Source organism: Populus alba, chromosome 7 (genome assembly GCF_005239225.2).
Source record: "Populus alba chromosome 7, ASM523922v2, whole genome shotgun sequence".
Taxonomy (NCBI): Eukaryota; Viridiplantae; Streptophyta; class Magnoliopsida; order Malpighiales; family Salicaceae; genus Populus; species Populus alba.
Window position 1 is genome coordinate 11,996,917 of NC_133290.1, and position 19,492 is coordinate 12,016,408.

A 19,492-nucleotide genomic window follows, 5' to 3' on the forward strand; every position below is an offset into this window, starting at 1 on the left:
TAGGTTTCTTTGGTATTTAATCTATTTTTTTACTTTGTTTTTGTTTTTTGGGTTGTTTTTAACTCAAACCATGATTTTTTGTTTGGTTTATGGTCGAACTGAAAGAGTCAGGTCAACTCGATCGGGTCAAAAATGGATCAAGAGTTTAAGATCCTATTTGGTTTGCCATGTTTTTATTTAAGGGTGTGTTTAGCAAACACCCCTTAAACCTATTTTAGTAATTTTATTATTAGGAGAAATGGATTTTTTGCCAAACAAAGTCTAAAAAATAATAAAAATAAAACATATATATTTCTTTTTTTTCCTTACAAATGGCCAAATTCTAAATTTTCCTGCATATTTTATTTTTTATATATATAAAAATTTGTATTTTTATCATGCTTTAAAAAAAAATACAAGAATCATTTAAATGGTATCATAACTAATTTATTATTATTTGTTAAAACTTGGTCTATATTTTAAAAATAACAAAAAAATTATTTTGTATTTTTTTAATATACAGGATTATACAAGAATTTTTTATCCTTTCTATTCATATTATTTTTAATAATCTCCATTCAGAAGTGTGATCGCTGTAGGAAAAATAATTTGTGAGAAATTGACTCTCGTTAAAGATAATAGGAACAATGATAGGTGCACTCTATGATATGCATGCACTATTTATTTATCAATTCATAGTTCATTTAAAATTATTAAATCCCACATAATCTTATTCATAAATCTCAGTATGTATAAATTTTAAATATCATTATCTCCACAATATATGCACATCATGCTCTTTATTTTTTTCCTTTACAATTTTAACGTCGGTTCATGCCGGGAAGATGGAAAACCCAATCAGAAAATTGTTTTCCTTTGGGAACTAAATCGATAACGGCCGTTGTTTGTGGAGGCCATGATTTTCTTTTTCTTTCTTTTTGTTTCGTGTATAGATCTGGGCTGTTGGACTGCGGATGTGTCAAAACTACAGTCTGAAACAATGGGCTTCCAAATGGGCCCATCCAAGTATAAAACATAAATAAAATTACCTCCATTTCAAGTTGTAGAAGTTGCAGAAGCCTCAGATTCTTTATTATTTCATGTGTTTAAGGTCAGTGTACAGCTACATGATTCCACTATTTAAGAGAATATATTTTTTAATTAATATTGATATTCGAGCCAATATTCACCTCAATTAATTTTACTATTCAAAAGATGTTTTCATGTTGTATGTGGCCGCGTTTGGCTTTTTTTATAAAAGACTACAGAATTTTCCAAACTTTGTTGTTTATTTATCATTAAAAAATAATTAATAAAAAACATATTTTCTAATTAAAAATATATATAATTTTATTATCGGGAATTTTTTTATGTTGGGTAAAATATACATTTTAAAATTTGAAAAAAAAAATCAAAAATATTATATTATTTATTGATTATATCAAATTTGATCATCAATCTTTTAATTAGTATATATTTTATTTTGAATCCTTTTTTTATTTATGTTCAATTATATCCCTTAAATTTTGATTTAAATTAAATTTTTTATCAACCTGGTCCTTTTTTTTTATTTGTTTTTCTCTAATATTTTTTCTTAATTGTATTTTTTATAATTTATTATATTCGGTCCCCATTCTTTTGATTTTTATTTATTTTATTTAAAATAATTTATGAAATTAATTTTTATTTTAATTTTATCATCTTTCAACTTTTTTATATGTCAAATTTTATCCTTATTTTTTTATTGTTATTTATTTTATTTAAAATAATTTATGAAATTATTGTTTTTAACTTTACCCTCTTTTAATTTTTTTATCATTTAAATTTGATCTCCATTATTTTGATTATTATTTGTTTTATTTAAAATAATTTATGAAATTAAAATTATTTTTTTTAATTTATCCTCCTTCAACCTTTTTATATGTCGGTTTTAATTCTTATTCTTTTAATAAACTTAAAATAAATTAATAATTTATTTTTTAGTTTATTTTTCATGACATAACCAAACACTAGAAAGTGTTTTCAAACTTATTTGTCATGATACTACTAAGGATTAGAAAATAATCTATTTTTTATTAATTTACTTTCCATAAAAACCATTTTCTAAAAAAGAAATAAACTAATTTTCAGCCCTCATGTTCTCTGTAGGTTTATTCATTGCTTTAATCAACTCTTAAATTGTTTTCTTTAATTTAAACAGTGATTGGAGCAGAGATGTTTGTTCTTTCAAAATTTAAGATTTTAGATTGGGCTTGAAAATTATGGGTAGCCCATCCATTATCCATTTTCCATCAGCCCATCAAAATATTAGCGGCCAGCGCCTTACCCAGTTTCAAGCCCAGGTCCACCCCAATCTCCAAGAGTTAATTTTTCAAGATTGACAGTATTTGTGGAAGGAGATTCAAACCTGGTTTTACCTCTAAATGGAGGGGCAGGGGGGAGGAAATAGAAGAGGACAGAGCAAAAAGAATTAGGGAAAACTTTCAAGGTGAAAAACAAAAACTTAGCAAGTTTGAGGAGTAGTAGCGAAGGAAAGGTTTAGTAGGGAAGGCATCAAGAGATCATTACAACCTGATTTTCGAGGTATGATTGTAGTTTCACAGTTGCTATATTATGACAACATCGCATGTTGATTGGCCTGAGGTTATAGAAGAAACATGGTGAAATTTCTTTGAATCCATATCCACGACACTGTTATTGTATTCTTATCAATCAATACAAGTTTTTCACGTCTTGCTGGGACTATGTAATGTATACTTTCTATCTTAGATTTGGGTTTTTAAAAGGGTTGATTTCAATTTTATTTGTTACTGTCAGATTTATTTTATGATCTAGGATTCAGTCAATAACTAGAGTTACTTCTTTATGTGACATGTTTAAATCCAAATGACTCTTGCTCTGCTTTCAACAAATAGAAACTTGTTCGTCTTTTTTTTTTTTTTTTATCGTAATGAATTCTCTATAGTGGATCTTATGATACTTGATGACCAACTTGATATGTATATTATTAATCTACACAGTGATGATAAGTTTTCTAATATTGAAAGTATTGCTAGTCTTACGAAGAAAATGGTAAAAATAAAAAAAGAAAATTAATATTTCATAATTTAATATTGTCAAAAGTAGATTGTAAAATAGAATGCGAGATAAGTGGATGAAATGATAATTTGGTTATATACATTAAAAAAGATATTTTTGATAAAATTAATAATGAAGTCATTATAAAGCGGTTTTAAAATATAAAAACTCGAAGAGAATAATTATAATGTAAGCTTTTAAAATATATATATATATATATATATATATATATATATATATATATATATATATATATATATATTCTTAAATTAATTTCATTTGATATGAATTAGTACATATATTTCAAATTCATTTCTTTATATAATGCATGTCTATATAATATATAATTTCAAATATTTATTAGTAATTTGTTCTCATTGGAAATTTTTGCTTTTGCCGCTGGTGACATGTCAATATGATTATGCCAATAATGAGAGCAAGCAAGATCAATGTAAAAATGATGCATAACCAAGGGTTGCAACATGACCTCTGATCCTTCTTTTACGGGAGGCGGTGGCGTCTGCAATAGCAGCATTTTCAGTTGGTGGAATACTAAATATTTGTTCTTTTGGGATTTGAACAATACAGGTTTCCGATTCGATTACTAGGAGAGATGGGTGTTTGATATATTTGTTGCGTGATGGAAAGCGCCTTGACTTCGAAATCGGGTCATGGTCAGATAGCGGGGGTCTTGGATGGGGAGGAGGCTCATCATCGCTGTGGTCACCATTTCAATTCGGTCCCGCTCCTCCATGTGGAGATGTGGAGCGGCGGACAAAAGGAGGTTACGGTGGCAAGGGTAAATAATAATATAGGTAGCCTCGGTCATGTTGAGATTGAATTCATTCTTCCCGTGGAAAATTTTGTCACCCAGCACAAAATATGGAGATTTAGAAGGTATTTAGTAGAGGAATACTTTTTAAAAATTTTAAATTTTTTTTCTTTAAATTAGTATATTTTTAATGTTTTAAAATTATTTTGATGTGTTGATCTTAAAAATAATTTTTAAAAAATAAAAAAATATTATTAACATATTTTTTTTAAAATAAAAAACACTTTAAAAATTAATAATAACTATATTTCCAACCATATCTCGCTGAGCAGAGAAGCCAGGCCTGGCCTAGATCTACATGACCAGTAGATTTGTTTTAGACCCAATAGTTTTTATTTGTGCAAGATTATAGATTAATCCCATTTCAGTTACAATATAGCCCATCTAAATTTGATATCAGAAGACCTAGTTTGGGCATCTGATCATTTCTTACTCTCACGCACGTCGATGAGGGCCCCGAAACCCTTTGACTCTTCCAAAAGTTCTTTTTTATTCTTGTTCTTCATAAAAAAAAGTTACAAGGGACGGCCATTAAACCTTTTGGTTTTTATTTTACATTTTAAAAATAAAACTAATAGAATAACAATATATTTTATGCAAGCAAAATGATATAAAGATTAATCTTTTTATTGACCTAATCTACAAATGAGTTTTAAGTTTTGTTTGGGGTCCTTGTAGCTACAACGTCTGGAACAGTTGGAGTGTGGAGGAGATACACGGCCACACCCTAATGTCAAAAGCCAAGAAGTTGGAGCTTCTTGGGTTTTCCTTTGATAATTTATAATTTTGGTGCATGAAGAATATATAAAAAAAAATATACTGAATAATTACTTAACGTATAAATTTCAAGTTTGACATAATATATATGTATTTTTTTTATTAATTTTAATACAAACGGTCTTGATGAAATCATATAATTCTCCATCCATTAGCTTAAATTAAGGATCAAGAGGCACTGTGATAGTGACCAATTTGCCACCAATTAGCTTAAATTAAGGTCTTGTTTCTTTCACTTTGGCACCATTTTGCTACCAATTTGCCACTCCTCTCTCTCTCTCTCTCTGCTAAAAAAATTAAAGAAGATCCAACCAAAACAATAAAAACAGGAGTTACTTTTCATCGTTGTTTTGATAGACACTTGGCAAGGCTAATCTAGTAATCTCAAATGAGCGTCTGGCTTGACTTTGAGAGAGCGGAGGGGACAGATGGCTTGTTAGATGATGTAAAACGTTTCCCATGCCCCTATTATTTGGAAGATTTTGCAGACACCATGTGTGAATCAATCATAGCCTCTACTTTAATGTTGATGATAATGTTGATAATATGTGTGCAATTATAGTTTTTTATACTTGAAATATTCTTACCTACCCTTCCTTATTTTGTGAAATAAATTAATTGCTATTTATGATCGCATATATTACTTTATTATATGAATTAAAAGAGCATTATGGCAGACATTCTTGCAAGTAATTAATCATCCGGATCATGTTTACTAAACTTGGTTAGTTAAAGGATAAGTCTCGAGTTATACGGGTTAACTTGAATTATATTAGTTGACCCGAGTCAACTCAAAAAGATTAAAAAATATATATTTAAAATTTTAATATTTCACATGAAAAAGTTAATGAAAAAATTAAAAAAATATTTCATGTAAATATAAATTATATATAATTATCTCACATAAAAAAAAATTAAAAAATTCTATATATATATACACACACAGTATCAAACCTGGGTTTTCAATTTTATTTCTCAAATAATTTTATATTGAATAATAAAATTTTAAAAATTTTTATTAAAAATAAGATCTAAAAAATAAATTGAGTCTACTTAAATTAACCCTTTAAACATTGTTTTTAAGTTATAAAATTGAAATAATATAATATAAAATAAACAAATTAAATATTACCAATTAAATATTAAAAATATATTAATTTAAAAAATAAAATATTATTTATAAACAATACTCATTACTAAAATCTAATAATAATAATATTCACATCTGACGAGACAACTACAGAGCAACACACCGCAAAATTAGACAGAAATAATAAATAGACAGTACCAGCCAAGCATCACTACATACCTATACAATCAAGCCTACTCATTTCCACACCCTGCCAAAAAGAAGTCAAAAAAAAATGTCCCTTGACACTTTCCTCCTCTGTCTCCTCCTCCTCTCCTTCTCCGTCATCGCCCTTTCTGTAAGTTGCCCTCTTAAAACCACATAATACCATCTACATCCCTTCAATTATTTTATCTCTAAACAGTTTCTTATTCATGTTTTTTCTGATCTCTTGCAGGATGAAGACTGTGTGTACACACTCTACATAAGAACAGGGTCCATCATCAAAGGTGGCACCGACTCGATCATAAGCGTGAGGTTCTACGACAAGTATGGTGACTACGTGGGGATCTCCAATATTGAAGCTTGGGGAGGGTTGATGGAGCCTGGTCACGACTACTTCGAGAGGGGCGATCTGGACATTTTCAGCGGGAGAGCGCCGTGCTTGAGTTCACCGGTGTGTGCCCTGAACTTGACCTCCGATGGGACAGGGTCAGGTCATGGGTGGTATGTTAACTACGTGGAGGTGACTAAGACAGGAGTCCATGCGACTTGTTCACAGATGAAATTTACTATTGAGCAGTGGCTGGCTCTTGATACTTTACCTTATGAGTTAACTGCTATTAGGAATTATTGTGATTATCATGCGGATGATCGAGCTAAAACATCTGCTGGTTTAAGTTCTTCTTAGTTTTTTTTTTATTATTATTGTTGTTGTTGATGTTGTTATTATTGTTATTATTATTATTATTATGATATATTGCTATTAAGAGGCGTCTGTTAGTTTGTATGTGGTAGATGTGGAATTGGATCAAAATTTCCTGTGATAATAAAAATGTTGTTACAATGTTGGCATCTGACATTTGCCGATGTTTACTAGATAATTGGATTTGAATTTGATAATTGTTTTACTGGTTAATTATGTTTCTTTTAATTAATTAATAGTTTTGCATTTATCAATATTGATGTTGATATGCTAGAGACTTCTACGAGGGTAATGGCCGACTTAATATATAGTTTTAGGCTACATATATAAAAATAATTTGGAAAGTTATGTATATCTGCATTAATTATATTCGACTATTGATACAATTTTTAGTTTTCTTATGAGGTGTAAAGAGTTTTGGACTATAGATCTCTTGCGATATGTATCACAGGTATCACTATTTTACTATTACTGTCATTAAATTAAATTAAAAAAAAAAAAACTATAAAGGCTAAGTTATTACTGTCAACTAAGAGAGGATTTATTATGGATTTCAATAATGAAATGATAATTTTATTATTTACTCGAAGACTACTAGGACTTGCTCTGGGGATAGAATAGTTTTTTTCCAAATAGTCAAAAAGTTATTTAAGAATCGACGGGAGAACAAGGTCCTAATAAAACCACTTCAGTTCATTGTACTTGCAAGGAAACTTCTGTGGGCCTTGAACTAAGGGCTTGATCATTTTTTTTATTTTTTAAAACAGTATAATTACTAATTTAATCTTCATTCAAAAAAATAATAGCCTTCCATGGCTTTTGATCTTTGACTTAATTTAAATTATTTCATTACCTTTAAAATTAAAAAAATATTACCCTTTTAAATTTAGGGATGTTTTTATCTTTTTATATTTAATTATTTTATAATTATCAAGTTTTATTAGTAATGATTAGGTCATTTGCTAAATAAGAAAATAAAGAGAGAAAAAAAAATAAAGGCTTATGAACAATAGTAGCAGGGTTCGGACAACATTCATGACTGTCTAATAGCTGAAATCTTGTTTTTAGGATGGTGACTAAAGCGTCTTGTTATCTCCTTCATGACTAGATGGCATGTATGGCCTTTTTTTGTTATCTATTCTTGATTTTCATGCTAGACTTCTAAAATTTCAAAGAAATCATTCGATTTTATTTTTATTAAGGTTTGATCCCTGTTATTGTAATTATATGTTTTTTATTTGGGATAATTTATAAAATTAGAAATTATTTTCAATTTCATCCCCCATTGATATTTTTTTATCTATTACATTTGGTCTCCGTTTTTTTATTGCTATTTGTTTTTAAGATGGTTTTTGAAATTGGTTGTTTTTTTACAATTTTATCCTTGATTTTGTTTTCATATCCAACCTGATTTTTTTTAATTGATTTTTTAACAACTTCATCCTTCAATACTTAATTGGTTCAGTGTTTACTTGGTTGAGTTTAGATCTAGAAGATTGTGGGTTTGAGAGATTACGTTCACCTCGGCTTGCTTGGTTTTTTTTATTTCTCTTTCCTTAAGTTTTTTTTTTTTTTAGTTTTATCCTTTAATATTTTGTTATTTTTTATTTGTTTTCTAGAGGATTTTTAAATCGTTGTAAAAATAATATAGGTTGCCTTAGGTTTTTTTTGTCTTTGTTAAATTTAGCTTTTTAAAAAGTAATTATATTTTTTATTAAATTAAATTAATTGATTTTATCATTCAACATTTAATTGGTTATCTAGCTAGTTAAATATACTACAAGATTTGAGAATATATTAAAATCTAGGGTGTTATTGTTCATATAAACAATGCCCCATTTTTTTTTTTCATTTTGATGTTTTAAAAAAAAAATTTCCGAGCATCCATTTGTGGTTAATTTAATAAATTTAAATTTTTAAATAAAAAAAAACTTAAAAAAAAAAGACCAAAACATAAAACCATTGGAAATTCCTGAGAGAGAAACTCATTGGAAAATGATAAAGAAGAGTGAGTTGTCAGCTTGATACATTTTGCCAATAAAAAAAAAAGATGATCTTATGTCAATAGGTTCTTATTCTCAAGAAGAGTTCGGTGAATGTCTTGTTTCTTTATAAACATTATGGGAAAAGTAGATCGGTGTTGATTTGAGGTTTTTTTATTTGGTTGATTTTTGTTTTTGAAAGAGATTTTGGAATAAAATCAGTATCACATATAATCAATTGATTGACTATAAAATATATTCACAAACATTGATAACATCATTACTCCTCCCATCTAATATTAGTAATACAATTAAAAAATGTGTGGTCATTTAATTGTTTATATTAACAATTAATTAAGTTAATATATTATTTTAATTATTTGTTAATACAATTATTCTATGGCTCACTTGATTAACACATGAAGATAATATCTTGAAGGTTACATGTTCGAGTCTTAACACATGCAATATTTTCTATTATATAATAGAATATTTGTTGTCTATCACGTAACTTTTTTTTAATTGCTAGCCCCTACAAAACAAAACAAAATAATCCAAGTACACGGGCTTGTTTTTGGCCCATGTACTTGAACTTTTTTGTATAGGCCCATGTCTTTTTTTTAGTGGCCATTTGTTTTCTTTTACTCTTTTTTTTTATTATTATTATCTTTTGATCTTGTTTTATCCAATTACATCCTTCCATGTTGGGTTTTATTGAATTTTATTATTTAATATTAAATTGATTATAAATTAGTTTTTATATTTTTTATCATTTGTAATTTTTAAGAAACAATAAAAATAAAATTAACTCAACTTTGTTGAATTCATAACTCAGATCATGAATTTGACGAGTTAACTAAGATAAATTTATTCTTTTTTTTTTCTTTGGACCTACCTAATCAACAAGGTCACGTTGCGCAACTCCCGTAGCAAGTTAATTTAAAGCCTGAATTAATCAAAGAGATAAATCGGGAATTTTTAGGTTTGAACTATTATACATGATTCTAAAAAAAATAGCAATCTATAAATTAGTTGATTATAAATTAGTTTTTATATTTTTTATCATTTGTAATTTTTAAGAAACAATAAAAATAAAATTAACTCAACTTTGTTGAGTTCATAACTCAGATTATGAGTTTGACGAGTTAACTAAGATAAATTTACCTATTTTTTTTATTATTATTTGGACCTACCTAATCAACAAGGTCACATTGCGCAACTCCTACACGAGTTAATTTAAAACCTGAGTTAATCAAAGGGATAGATTGGGATTTTTTAGATTTGAACTATTATACTGAGTTTAATGATTATTCTAAAAAAATAGCAATCTAAGTGTTGGTTTAAGATAATAATAAAGATTGTTATTCAAAATATTCTTTAATTGGTAATGTTTTAAAATAATATATTTTTTATTTTTTAAAATGTAATTTAAAACTAAAAATAATTTTTAATTTTTTTAAAAAACACGAACGCACACTGTAAATATATATATTTTTTAATGTTATAAAAATTGTTAATAGAACCCATATTGAAGTGTGTACAGTAAAACTAATAATTACTAAGCGGACATAATGTCATTTAAACATCTGCGTGTCTGAATTTGTTTGGATCTATGGGTCCCATCAAACCCAGTTTTGCTTCTCGCTTCTCTCTCCTTAATTATCCCAAAAAAATTATCCTTTATTTTTTTAAAAAATTAAACACAATTAATACAATAAATAATAACAAGAACTCACTGGCTCATTAACCCTACAATTTTATTTACAGTCATTCTTTCAGGGTTTTTGTTTTTCTTCTCACATGTACACTCCTTTAGAAATCCAACAACCAATAATAATGCAACAGACACCACAAAAAAACTTCGTAATAAACCCATAGCCAAAGGCCCAAAAGAACTCACTAAAACATAATAATAACACACCGTCAATCCACAGTAATAGGATAAGCTGCACCATTTTCTTACTTGTCCCAATCGAATATTTGGATTAGAAATAATAATTTTAATTGTATATAGTAAATGAAAAAAAAAGTATTTTTATTTGGTAACAAAAAAAAAATTGTTCCTTTTTTCTTATCAAATAAACTAATTCTTTTTAATTTTAAAAATACTGGATTTATCAATTATGACATTATTTTGGAAGGAACTCTTCCTAAAATAAAAAAAAAAATTTAATTTAAATTGACAGAATTTTGAAGCAATTACACGATAAAAAAAAATAAAAAATAAAATCCGTGCACTTTGGTTAAAATTGATGCCCTAGTCCCATGCTCACATGCTCTATATAACCCACTTCCAACCAATCATAGCTTTCACATTCTTACAGCTCACAAGAAGGGGGGAAAATGTCATTCCGCTCTCTCCTCCTCCCTCTCCTCCTCCTCCTTTCCTTCTCCACCGTAGTATTTTCTGTAAGTTACTGATCTCTTAAACTCCCATTACACCCTCAAAATCCTTTTTCATCTGTTGATCACTGGTATGAATATAATTCTTCATTCACTTACCATTTTCTTGTCTTTTCCTCTTTTTTTTGCTCTTGCAGGATGAAGACTGCGTATACACAATGTACGTAAGAACAGGATCCGTCATCAAAGGAGGCACGGACTCCATCATAAGCGCGACGCTGTACGACACTTATGGTTATGGCGTGGAGGTCCCAGATCTTGAGAGATGGGGAGGGCTAATGGAGCCAGGCCACAACTACTTCGAGAGGGGCAATTTGGACATTTTCAGTGGGAGAGGACCATGTTTGAATGCACCTGTGTGTGCCTTGAACTTGACCTCTGATGGGTCAGGTTCAGGCCATGGCTGGTACGTTAACTACGTGGAGGTGACGACAACAGGGGTCCATGCGGCTTGTTCACAAAAGAAGTTCGAGATTGAGCAATGGCTGGCCCTCGATACTTCGCCTTATAGCTTAATTGCTTTTAGGGATTATTGTGATTATCTTGGTGTTAAGAAATCCGCCGGAAGCTCTTCTATGTAATAGAGATTTTACCTTCAAGGTTAATTGTGTGTGTGTCTGGTAGATGGTTGTGTTGGATCGATCAAGCTTTGACGATCTGTGATCATCATCTTTTGATGAGGAAAATAGTCTGGACAAATGTTCTTGATTATATATATATTCAATAACATGGAAGTGAGGAGATCTTGTCTTGCTCGACATTATATATATGTATTAAAGTTGTCCAAAACATTTGTTCTTTTAATTATACGAGGATTTATAATGCTAATTAAGCTTGTTTTGAGATTCATCGTTATGAATTATGATGGATTAAGAAGATGATGATAGTTTAGGCTTTTGAATATTGTTCCAAGGGGCAACTAGTTAGATGCTGAGAACGTGGAGGTGGTTTTTTGTTTTTGTTTTTATTATTATTATTATTATTATTGTCGGTAAGATTGGATCTAATGAACGGTGAGGTCATTTTGTCGTGGTATGCATTAATTGTCATAATTGGGATATTAATGGGCCGTAAATGGCACAGATGAGAGGTGTGTAATCGTACAGGTTTGAAATCATGATCTTATCTCATGGAATAGGATAAGATCAAAAATTATTCCTCGAATTCTCAATTTGACAGTGATAGATGATTAGCTTGTTTACATACAAAAGATTTAATCTTATCTCATGATCTTATCTCTCAGGCGTTACGTTTTGTTTGATCTGAAGTTAAAAATTAAATTTTAAATAACCCGGGACACATGAAATACATAAACATAATTGATTGAAAGGATATAAATAAAAATAATTTTTTTAATTTTTTTTTTCAAACCTGCAATGTAAGATTGGTTAATAAACTAATTATTTAATTAAAACATTTAAGAATAAAAGTAATTATGCCAATTAAGAATTGATCTCGAATAAAATTTGAATCATAGCTTTACAAGGTCAACTTCTTTCTTTTTTTTGAATCATCAAAATAATATTGTTTAACCCCCTAAAAAATATTAATGAATTTTTTATTTGGATTTTATCTTAAGTCGATTAGGATTTTTTATTATATCAGACTGAATAGTTTTGACTTTTGAGTGAGTTAAGTTCTATAACTGGTTGTGCTAGTCCATGTTATATATATATATATATACTATTATTAATTTTAATACTTAATATAAATTAAAATTAAAAAAATCAATATAAGTTTGTAGAATTATTGTTTTATGATAGAAGAGATTAAAAATCAAAATAAGGAAGTTTAATCCAAATCAAAAACTATGTATAAGAATATAAGGATGTTTTTGATAGATCTGGACTGTTCCATGTCAAAATGTCAGGGAAGTGGGTCACCTAAATTTACATTTACCCCGTTTTCTGAATGAAGTTTTTCGAGCAGCTTTGATTTACCCGGATTTAACTCTTTATGTTTTTCTTTTAAATTTATCTCATAACATTAATCAAGAAACTGCTTTGAAATTTGATCTAGGTGATTACCCATTTTCTTTATTCTTTACCTTCTCTCTCTGACTTCCCTCCTTCTCTTTATTTTTACTCTGTTTTATTTGCTGATTTAACATTAATCAAGAGCTTCTAGTACAAGTATTTATTACTTAGTAGCTAAATGAAGAGTTTAGTACTTTTATTAATTTTTTATTTTATTTTATATGTTTGGGTATCTATAAATAAACACTCTATGGTGTACATTCAGATTAAAATGTATTATTGATTGAATAAAATAAACCCTAGTTTTCTTTAAGATCAAATGTGTTACTATTGTTTCGGTGATTTTGTTGGTTTTTCTATAAAAAAAATTTTATATTTTTATATTTTAAAAACTTTAATGAATGGTCAAACAATTATTGAAATTGAAAATCTCGATGATATATCAAATACTAGTATTATATTGATTTTTAAAATTATTTTTAGTTTGAAAATATATTAAAATATTTTAAATTTTTTTGTTGATATCATATCAAAATTATATATAAAAAAAAACACTAAAAACACAATAATTTAATATTTTTTAAAAAACAAATATATTTAATAAAAAATCCAAAAACATAATTTAGCATACTTTCAAACAGGTTTATAACAAATAGTCATATATCAGCCGAACCTATAAACATATTTTTTTTATTCAAGAAAACACCATCTTTCAGAAAGCGCACTTTGTGAGTTTAGGTGAGCAAGCACAATCTCGGCTGTTCCAGACTCTTAAAAGAAATACACGCCCTAACTCGAATTCGAGAACTGTTGTGCAGATCTTAAGCTTTTTGCCGTCACGCTATAAACAATGTTAACTAGCAATCTATAACTCATGTTTACAACATTGATTATCGATAAAAAAAATGAAAATTTTTAGATCATCCTTTCTTGGTGTGATTTTGCATTCTTAGAAATAGCTTCAGTGTCATACATCTTTTCAAAAAAATTCACACAAACATCAATCTATACCTAAAAAAACCAAGTCCTTTGCACCATGTTCTAAACCATGATGCCCGATCTGTGAGATTTCTTCTCTTAACCATAGCAGTTTCTTGTCTCTGATCACCTCAACCTTGTGCGTTCCATCTGCTGCATCAGGGTCAACGCTAGCCACAACTAGTCTCTCGTTTTGGGTTCTTGGCCTCATTGGTTCTGATAGCTGCTCCAGCGATTTCTTTCTACATTACACTACTTGGCCTCGAGCTTCAGGCTGCAGCGTCCAGTCCTTTCTGCCTCTTGAGCTGTTCCTTGGCCTCCATCAAGGCCCTGCCCAGTTCTTCATCCTCCGGGGCTTCATTTTGCAACATCTCATAATCTTTGATTGAAACTTCCCATTTTCCCAACTATTTCAATGAAGCGAGCATTAGACATTATCAAACCATATTTGACATCATCTAAATTGCTTAAAAAAAAAAAAAAAAAGCTATCCATCACATGTCAAAATAATATGTAAAAACTAAATATAGTCACCTTCGCAAAGCAATCAGCTCTTCTTAGCCTGGCCTTTGCGTAACCTGGGCGCACAGTGACGGCGGCGTTGCAATCCTCCACCGCCTTTTCATACTGGCCAAGCTTGGACCGGCAGGCAGCTCGGTTGCATAACAACACTGAGTTGAAGGGATCATGCTCAAGTCCCTCACTATATGCATTACATGCCTCGTAAAATTTTGCTGCCTTAAAAAGCTGATTGCCATGTGATCGAGCTGCAGCTACAGCTTTAGCCTTCTTCAGAACCGTATATGCTTCCTTGTTGTTAGAATCAAGCCTTGTTGCTCGTTTTGCCGTGGCCAGAGCATCATCAAATCTGTTAATCCAGAGGTTAAAAGCTTTATTAACTCGATAAACAATAAGGACAATTAACCGACGCATTCCTTCAATTATATTGGACTAAATTAATTAAATGGTTAGCGAATAAAAGCTGGCATTAATTATTTCAAATAGACAGGCTCAGTTATAGTCAAATATATGTTTTGGCTCGAACGTGAACCCCATTAATAACAGTCAACAATAGAAACCTGTCAAGTTCATTTGAAAAGTGTTCAGCATATCATTAACAATCTATAAGAAGACGAAATATTTAAAATTCAAATCCTTGTTTGGTGAATAGAAGAGCAGTTCTTACCACTTAATATTTTTTTACCTCAGTTTTATTCTGTTAATTTTTAATTTTCTATATTAATAAGCGAAAATACCAGAGAAAAGCATGTCTTTTGTTAAAAAAAAACCCTGCTTTTACCATAAAAGCTTAGGTGCAAAATGAAAGCATTTAACCCAAACAATCATTAGGGAATAGTTGAGCAAGTTGGTGACTGGAGGGTAAGTGGTCAGATTTTTCCTTGACTTTGTATATATTTTGGTTCCACTTTTTCCCAGCAAAAATATGCCTTTTGAGCTGTTCCTCAACACCAGATTACAGCCATTCCTTTCTTTTAATTATTTATGAGCCTATGCAATCATTTACTACGCTCTCATGCAAATTGTCACCTCAAATGCAATTCTAATAATGTGTGACTATGTAACACAGAGCACTAACCTGCCAATAGCCATGTCAACCTGAGCTCGTACCATTAACAGATTTGCATTGCCAATTGGACCAAAAAACTGTGTGCAGGCATCCACATCAAAATTTGGACCCTTTTGCAATGCCTCGTCGGCCTCTTGGTGCCTATGAAGCTTTATCAAGGCCTCAGCTTGCAATGCATATATCTATATTAGACACAAAACGAGCTTAGCAAGCATGGCGGTATTTAATATTTGAACGTGTTCAATGAAAAGTAGGTGGATTACTTGCAGTGCTGAATCAGAACCAGCAGCAATGGTAGCCGCAGTCTCCTTGATCAAGGTGTTCCAATCTCGATGTCTACGAGCATCAGTGCACTTGTTGAGATGGGCTTGAAGAGCTTGAGCGTTTGAAATGTCAGCATGGTCAGCTTCTGGCCCTGCACGTTTGTAGTGATATATAGCCTTTTCTGCCTCGCCTAATCTATGAACACATAAAAATTTCACCAATGGAAAGAAGAAACACCGTATAAAATTAGCATGGCACTAAATTGAATTAGAGTCCCCTGGCAATTAATGGTTTTTTTTTTTTTTTTTTTTTTTACCTGAGATGCAAGTTTGCTAAACGATGATGAGCTCTATGATAATGGGGTTCGATTCGAATGGCTTCTCTGCACTCGAAGACTGCCTCAAGAAGTTTACCTAGAGCTGTTAACGCCGCACTTCTGTTGCTCCGATAAGAAGCCTTGTTAGGATCAATCGAGATTGCTGCATCATACAAAGCCAGTGCCTCTGCAAAATTCCCATTCTTGTAATCCTCATTACCCATAATTTTAAGCTGCTCAGGGTCCATTCTAGTGGAGAGAGCCCTGCATAAAGAACCCGCAGCAGGCTGCGCACCTACGTTTGGTTTCTCTTCGTTCTGTTTCTTCACTACATTTCCCATTACACTATTAGGGTATTTCCCATTAGGAGTTGCAACCTCTTCTCTTGCGGTCTTGGGAAGGTAATCAAGAACATCACGAGAAGTCGTATTTCCTCCACCCCCTCCCTGCCTCAAGTTACCTAAATTGCCAAGGAGCATCACATTGCTGGATGAAGCACGAACAAGCGTGCTGCTTCCTTTAGATTTCTGATGATCAGAGATATAGCTTTCGAGCTCACCTGAAAGACCAACTGCCTCCTTAGGAACCCTCCTGCCATGTTTAACATGAGCATTTTGATTACCGTAACCTTGATTTTGATTAGCATGACCTTGATCAGATGATATTTTGGTTGCGTCCTCGGGAAGCTTTCTACCGTAGTTTTGGTTCTTTGAAGGAGGGATCTTGGGATGCATGGGAGCTTTTGTGATAGGTTTTCGCTGCTCCTCTGCTATGCTAGACGGATTGCCTAGAAATGCAGCCTCATCTGAGCCACTCCTTCGCCTCTTCGGCGTGGTGGGTGTTTTGGTGAAATTGGCTGCATTCATTGTACTAATTGAACCTGTGGATGTTGATCTTCTTGGCCAAAAAACTCTTCGACCAAAAACCGCTGAAAATAGGCCGCAACCTGCAGATTTCTTTTCCGGCGACAAGTCTCCCATATTCTGTTATGACCTTTGAGCCTCTCTCCTCAATTCTTACAGGTAATGCAGCTTTTATGGTAGAGAAGGATGGCACATTTTTAAACCAACAAAGACACAGAACATTGCTAGCTATTTAGCTATGAAAACAATATGGAAACATGATGATGGAGAGACATTGAACACAAATTATCCATCAGAAATGAGAGATTCGAAGTATAAACACACATATATATGGGTTTTGCCAGTCAGGAAGATTGAACCCTGCCTAAAGCCAGGAAAAAAGAAAGAGAGAAAGAATGAACGTGGGGTATGAAAATAGCTAGCTCCAGGAGATGGATTGCAAGGGCCCCTGAAGTGGCTGCAAGGACATAGAATCTCTTTGATTTCGCTCTCTTTCTGTTGGAGACAAGACATGAAATGGCATGATGAATGTGGGAGGAAAATTTGTAAATTTCTTTACCAAAAGGAGCACACTAATTTACAGTTGGTATGGTTTTATTAAACTTTAAAAGGGGAAGATGGTCTTTGATTGTTCAAATTTTTGTTCTCTTTTATTTCATGTTTCGTGTGTGGTGGAAAGGGGGGGAACCAAGAGACCCGGTCTTTTATGAAACGTGGATCTCTACAATTTTAGCAAAGAAAAGAAGTATTTCCTTGCCTTTGCCCTACATTTTTGCACATGAATACACTTGAAATTCTGCTTGTTTTTGTTTTTGAAAGATATTTTTAAGAGATTTTAATTTTTTTTAATTCAATTTTTTTTTATAGATATTTTAATGTACTAATATTAAAAATAATTTTTTTAAAAAATTATTATTTTAATATATTTTAAAATAAAAAAATACTTTTAAAAACAAACATTCGGTACCCTGAGACACGTAAATTAAAAAAACAAATGAATAATCATGATGTGTGTAGCTAAATTGATCAGACTCTAGATTTGATCTCTAGAGATCACCAGTTTGAGTTTCATAAACATTAGAGTCACTACAAGCTTACATGATCGTTAATTTCAGGGCATGTAAGATTAATCAAAGTACGCACAAACTGATTAGAACACCAATATTAATTAAAAAAAAAACAAATAATTTGTACCCAGTCAAGTTCTGCAGTGTCTTGCGTGTTGATGCAATACATTGTATGTGATTGATATGGATTTGAAAAACGTTGGATTGGATTAATTTGCTAAAAAATAATTGCAAATTCCTGTAATCAGAGCAAAACTTTGCCGTGATATGTTTGCCCCAGCCCACATAAAGGCACGGACGTAAAAAAACCAATAAAATCACATCATTACTGGACATCACGGACGTAAATCAAGGTGCATTGCAACCATCCAGTAATATTACATAATCTCAAAAAAATAATAAAGAATTGGGATTATGGGAAAGAGAGAGCATAGTTTCCAAGAGCCTCTTCTTTTTCTTTACACCCAATGAAGGCGTGCTGCTGATACAGAGAAATAGAGGTGGGCACGTTGGCATACTTGAGGCTTTGAGCATTGCACGTACGAGAGAGGCTGCATTTTGTACACCAACCCACTAGTAATATGGAAGTTCCAATCCTTTTTATTTGCAATAATAGAACTGACTTTCTGTTCTAATTAATTAATACTCAATTCTAAAGGGAAAAGAAATCGACCGATGTCAAATATTAGGATTCGGGTCTAATTTTGCTCATAGGAATGGGTCTCTTCTTCGTAATAGGGACTTCATTATATATATATATATATATATATATATACACACACTTCCATAGCACTATGATAGACCAAAAAAAAAATAATTCTATAATAGTGGATAGGATCAAGTCAGTGAAGGCAACCAACTAACCTCTGGAAACCTTCATTCTGAAGTCAATGTCAAGGGTTCAAGGCCCTTTGGAAAAACTAAAACCATCGAGGAGGTAGAACATCAATTTTTTTAGTCTAAGTTAAAAAGTGATATAACTAAGTTGGATAAAAATATTAGATTTATGAGTTATTTTTTGAAAACCTTTTGGCATATGATGGGAACTAATTTGAAATCTTTTAATGCATACCATCCCTAAACTTATGGTCAAATTAAGGTGGTTAATAAGGGTTTAAAAAACCTTTTAAGATGTCTAGTGTGTAATCATAATAAGAATTGAGATTTAGTTCTTCTTACAATCCAGTTTGCTTATAATAGCTTTTTCAATATGTTGATAGGCATGGTTCCCTTTAAAGCTGTACAAAGTTACAACTTAGAAAGCTTTTAAACTTTCTTACCATATCTCCTCATGTTAGGGTGTTTGATTCAGCTGAGTTATTTGCACGTAGGGTTTGAGATTTGCATGCTAAGATCATTAAGGAGATTCAAGCTGGTAATGCGCAATATAAACTT

General features: G+C 31.0%; 3 protein-coding genes across 3 annotated transcripts; 2 read left to right on the plus strand and 1 right to left on the minus strand.

The window, feature by feature from the left end:
• The first annotated feature begins 5,933 nt into the window (after positions 1-5,933).
• LOC118043591 (PLAT domain-containing protein 2) lies at positions 5,934-6,816 on the plus strand. Its single transcript, XM_035051610.2, has 2 exons — positions 5,934-6,093; positions 6,193-6,816. The coding sequence occupies exons 1-2, from the start codon at positions 6,031-6,033 to the stop codon at positions 6,643-6,645; spliced, it is 516 nt and encodes a 171-aa protein (XP_034907501.1). The 5' UTR covers positions 5,934-6,030; the 3' UTR covers positions 6,646-6,816.
• Positions 6,817-10,895: 4,079 nt separating this feature from the next.
• On the plus strand, positions 10,896-11,873 carry LOC118043566 (PLAT domain-containing protein 3). Its single transcript, XM_035051584.2, has 2 exons — positions 10,896-11,051; positions 11,183-11,873. The coding sequence occupies exons 1-2, from the start codon at positions 10,986-10,988 to the stop codon at positions 11,624-11,626; spliced, it is 510 nt and encodes a 169-aa protein (XP_034907475.1). The 5' UTR covers positions 10,896-10,985; the 3' UTR covers positions 11,627-11,873.
• Positions 11,874-13,921: 2,048 nt separating this feature from the next.
• Positions 13,922-17,600, minus strand: LOC118043595 (inactive TPR repeat-containing thioredoxin TTL3). Its single transcript, XM_035051616.2, has 5 exons — positions 16,168-17,600; positions 15,851-16,046; positions 15,597-15,769; positions 14,534-14,867; positions 13,922-14,406 (listed from the first exon to the last, which is right to left on the minus strand). Exons 1-5 carry the CDS (start codon positions 17,145-17,147, stop codon positions 14,269-14,271), a joined length of 1,821 nt encoding a protein of 606 aa, XP_034907507.1. The 5' UTR covers positions 17,148-17,600; the 3' UTR covers positions 13,922-14,268.
• Positions 17,601-19,492: the final 1,892 nt, after the last annotated feature.

What these genes read in the sequence shown, in the direction of transcription:
- LOC118043595 (XM_035051616.2), bottom strand. Translation starts at nt 17,147, where the DNA reads ATGGGAGACTTGTCGCCGGAAAAGAAATCTGCAGGTTGCGGCCTATTT. An exon ending in GTTCTGATTCAGCACTGCAA is followed by an intron (nt 15,770 to 15,850) that starts GTAATCCACCTA and finishes TGTCTAATATAG; the next exon opens with ATATATGCATTGCAAGCTGA. An exon ending in GTTGACATGGCTATTGGCAG is followed by an intron (nt 14,868 to 15,596) that starts GTTAGTGCTCTG and finishes CTGGATTAACAG; the next exon opens with ATTTGATGATGCTCTGGCCA.
- LOC118043591 (XM_035051610.2), top strand. Translation starts at nt 6,031, where the DNA reads ATGTCCCTTGACACTTTCCTCCTCTGTCTCCTCCTCCTCTCCTTCTCC. An exon ending in TCTCCGTCATCGCCCTTTCT is followed by an intron (nt 6,094 to 6,192) that starts GTAAGTTGCCCT and finishes GATCTCTTGCAG; the next exon opens with GATGAAGACTGTGTGTACAC.
- LOC118043566 (XM_035051584.2), top strand. Translation starts at nt 10,986, where the DNA reads ATGTCATTCCGCTCTCTCCTCCTCCCTCTCCTCCTCCTCCTTTCCTTC. An exon ending in TCTCCACCGTAGTATTTTCT is followed by an intron (nt 11,052 to 11,182) that starts GTAAGTTACTGA and finishes TTGCTCTTGCAG; the next exon opens with GATGAAGACTGCGTATACAC.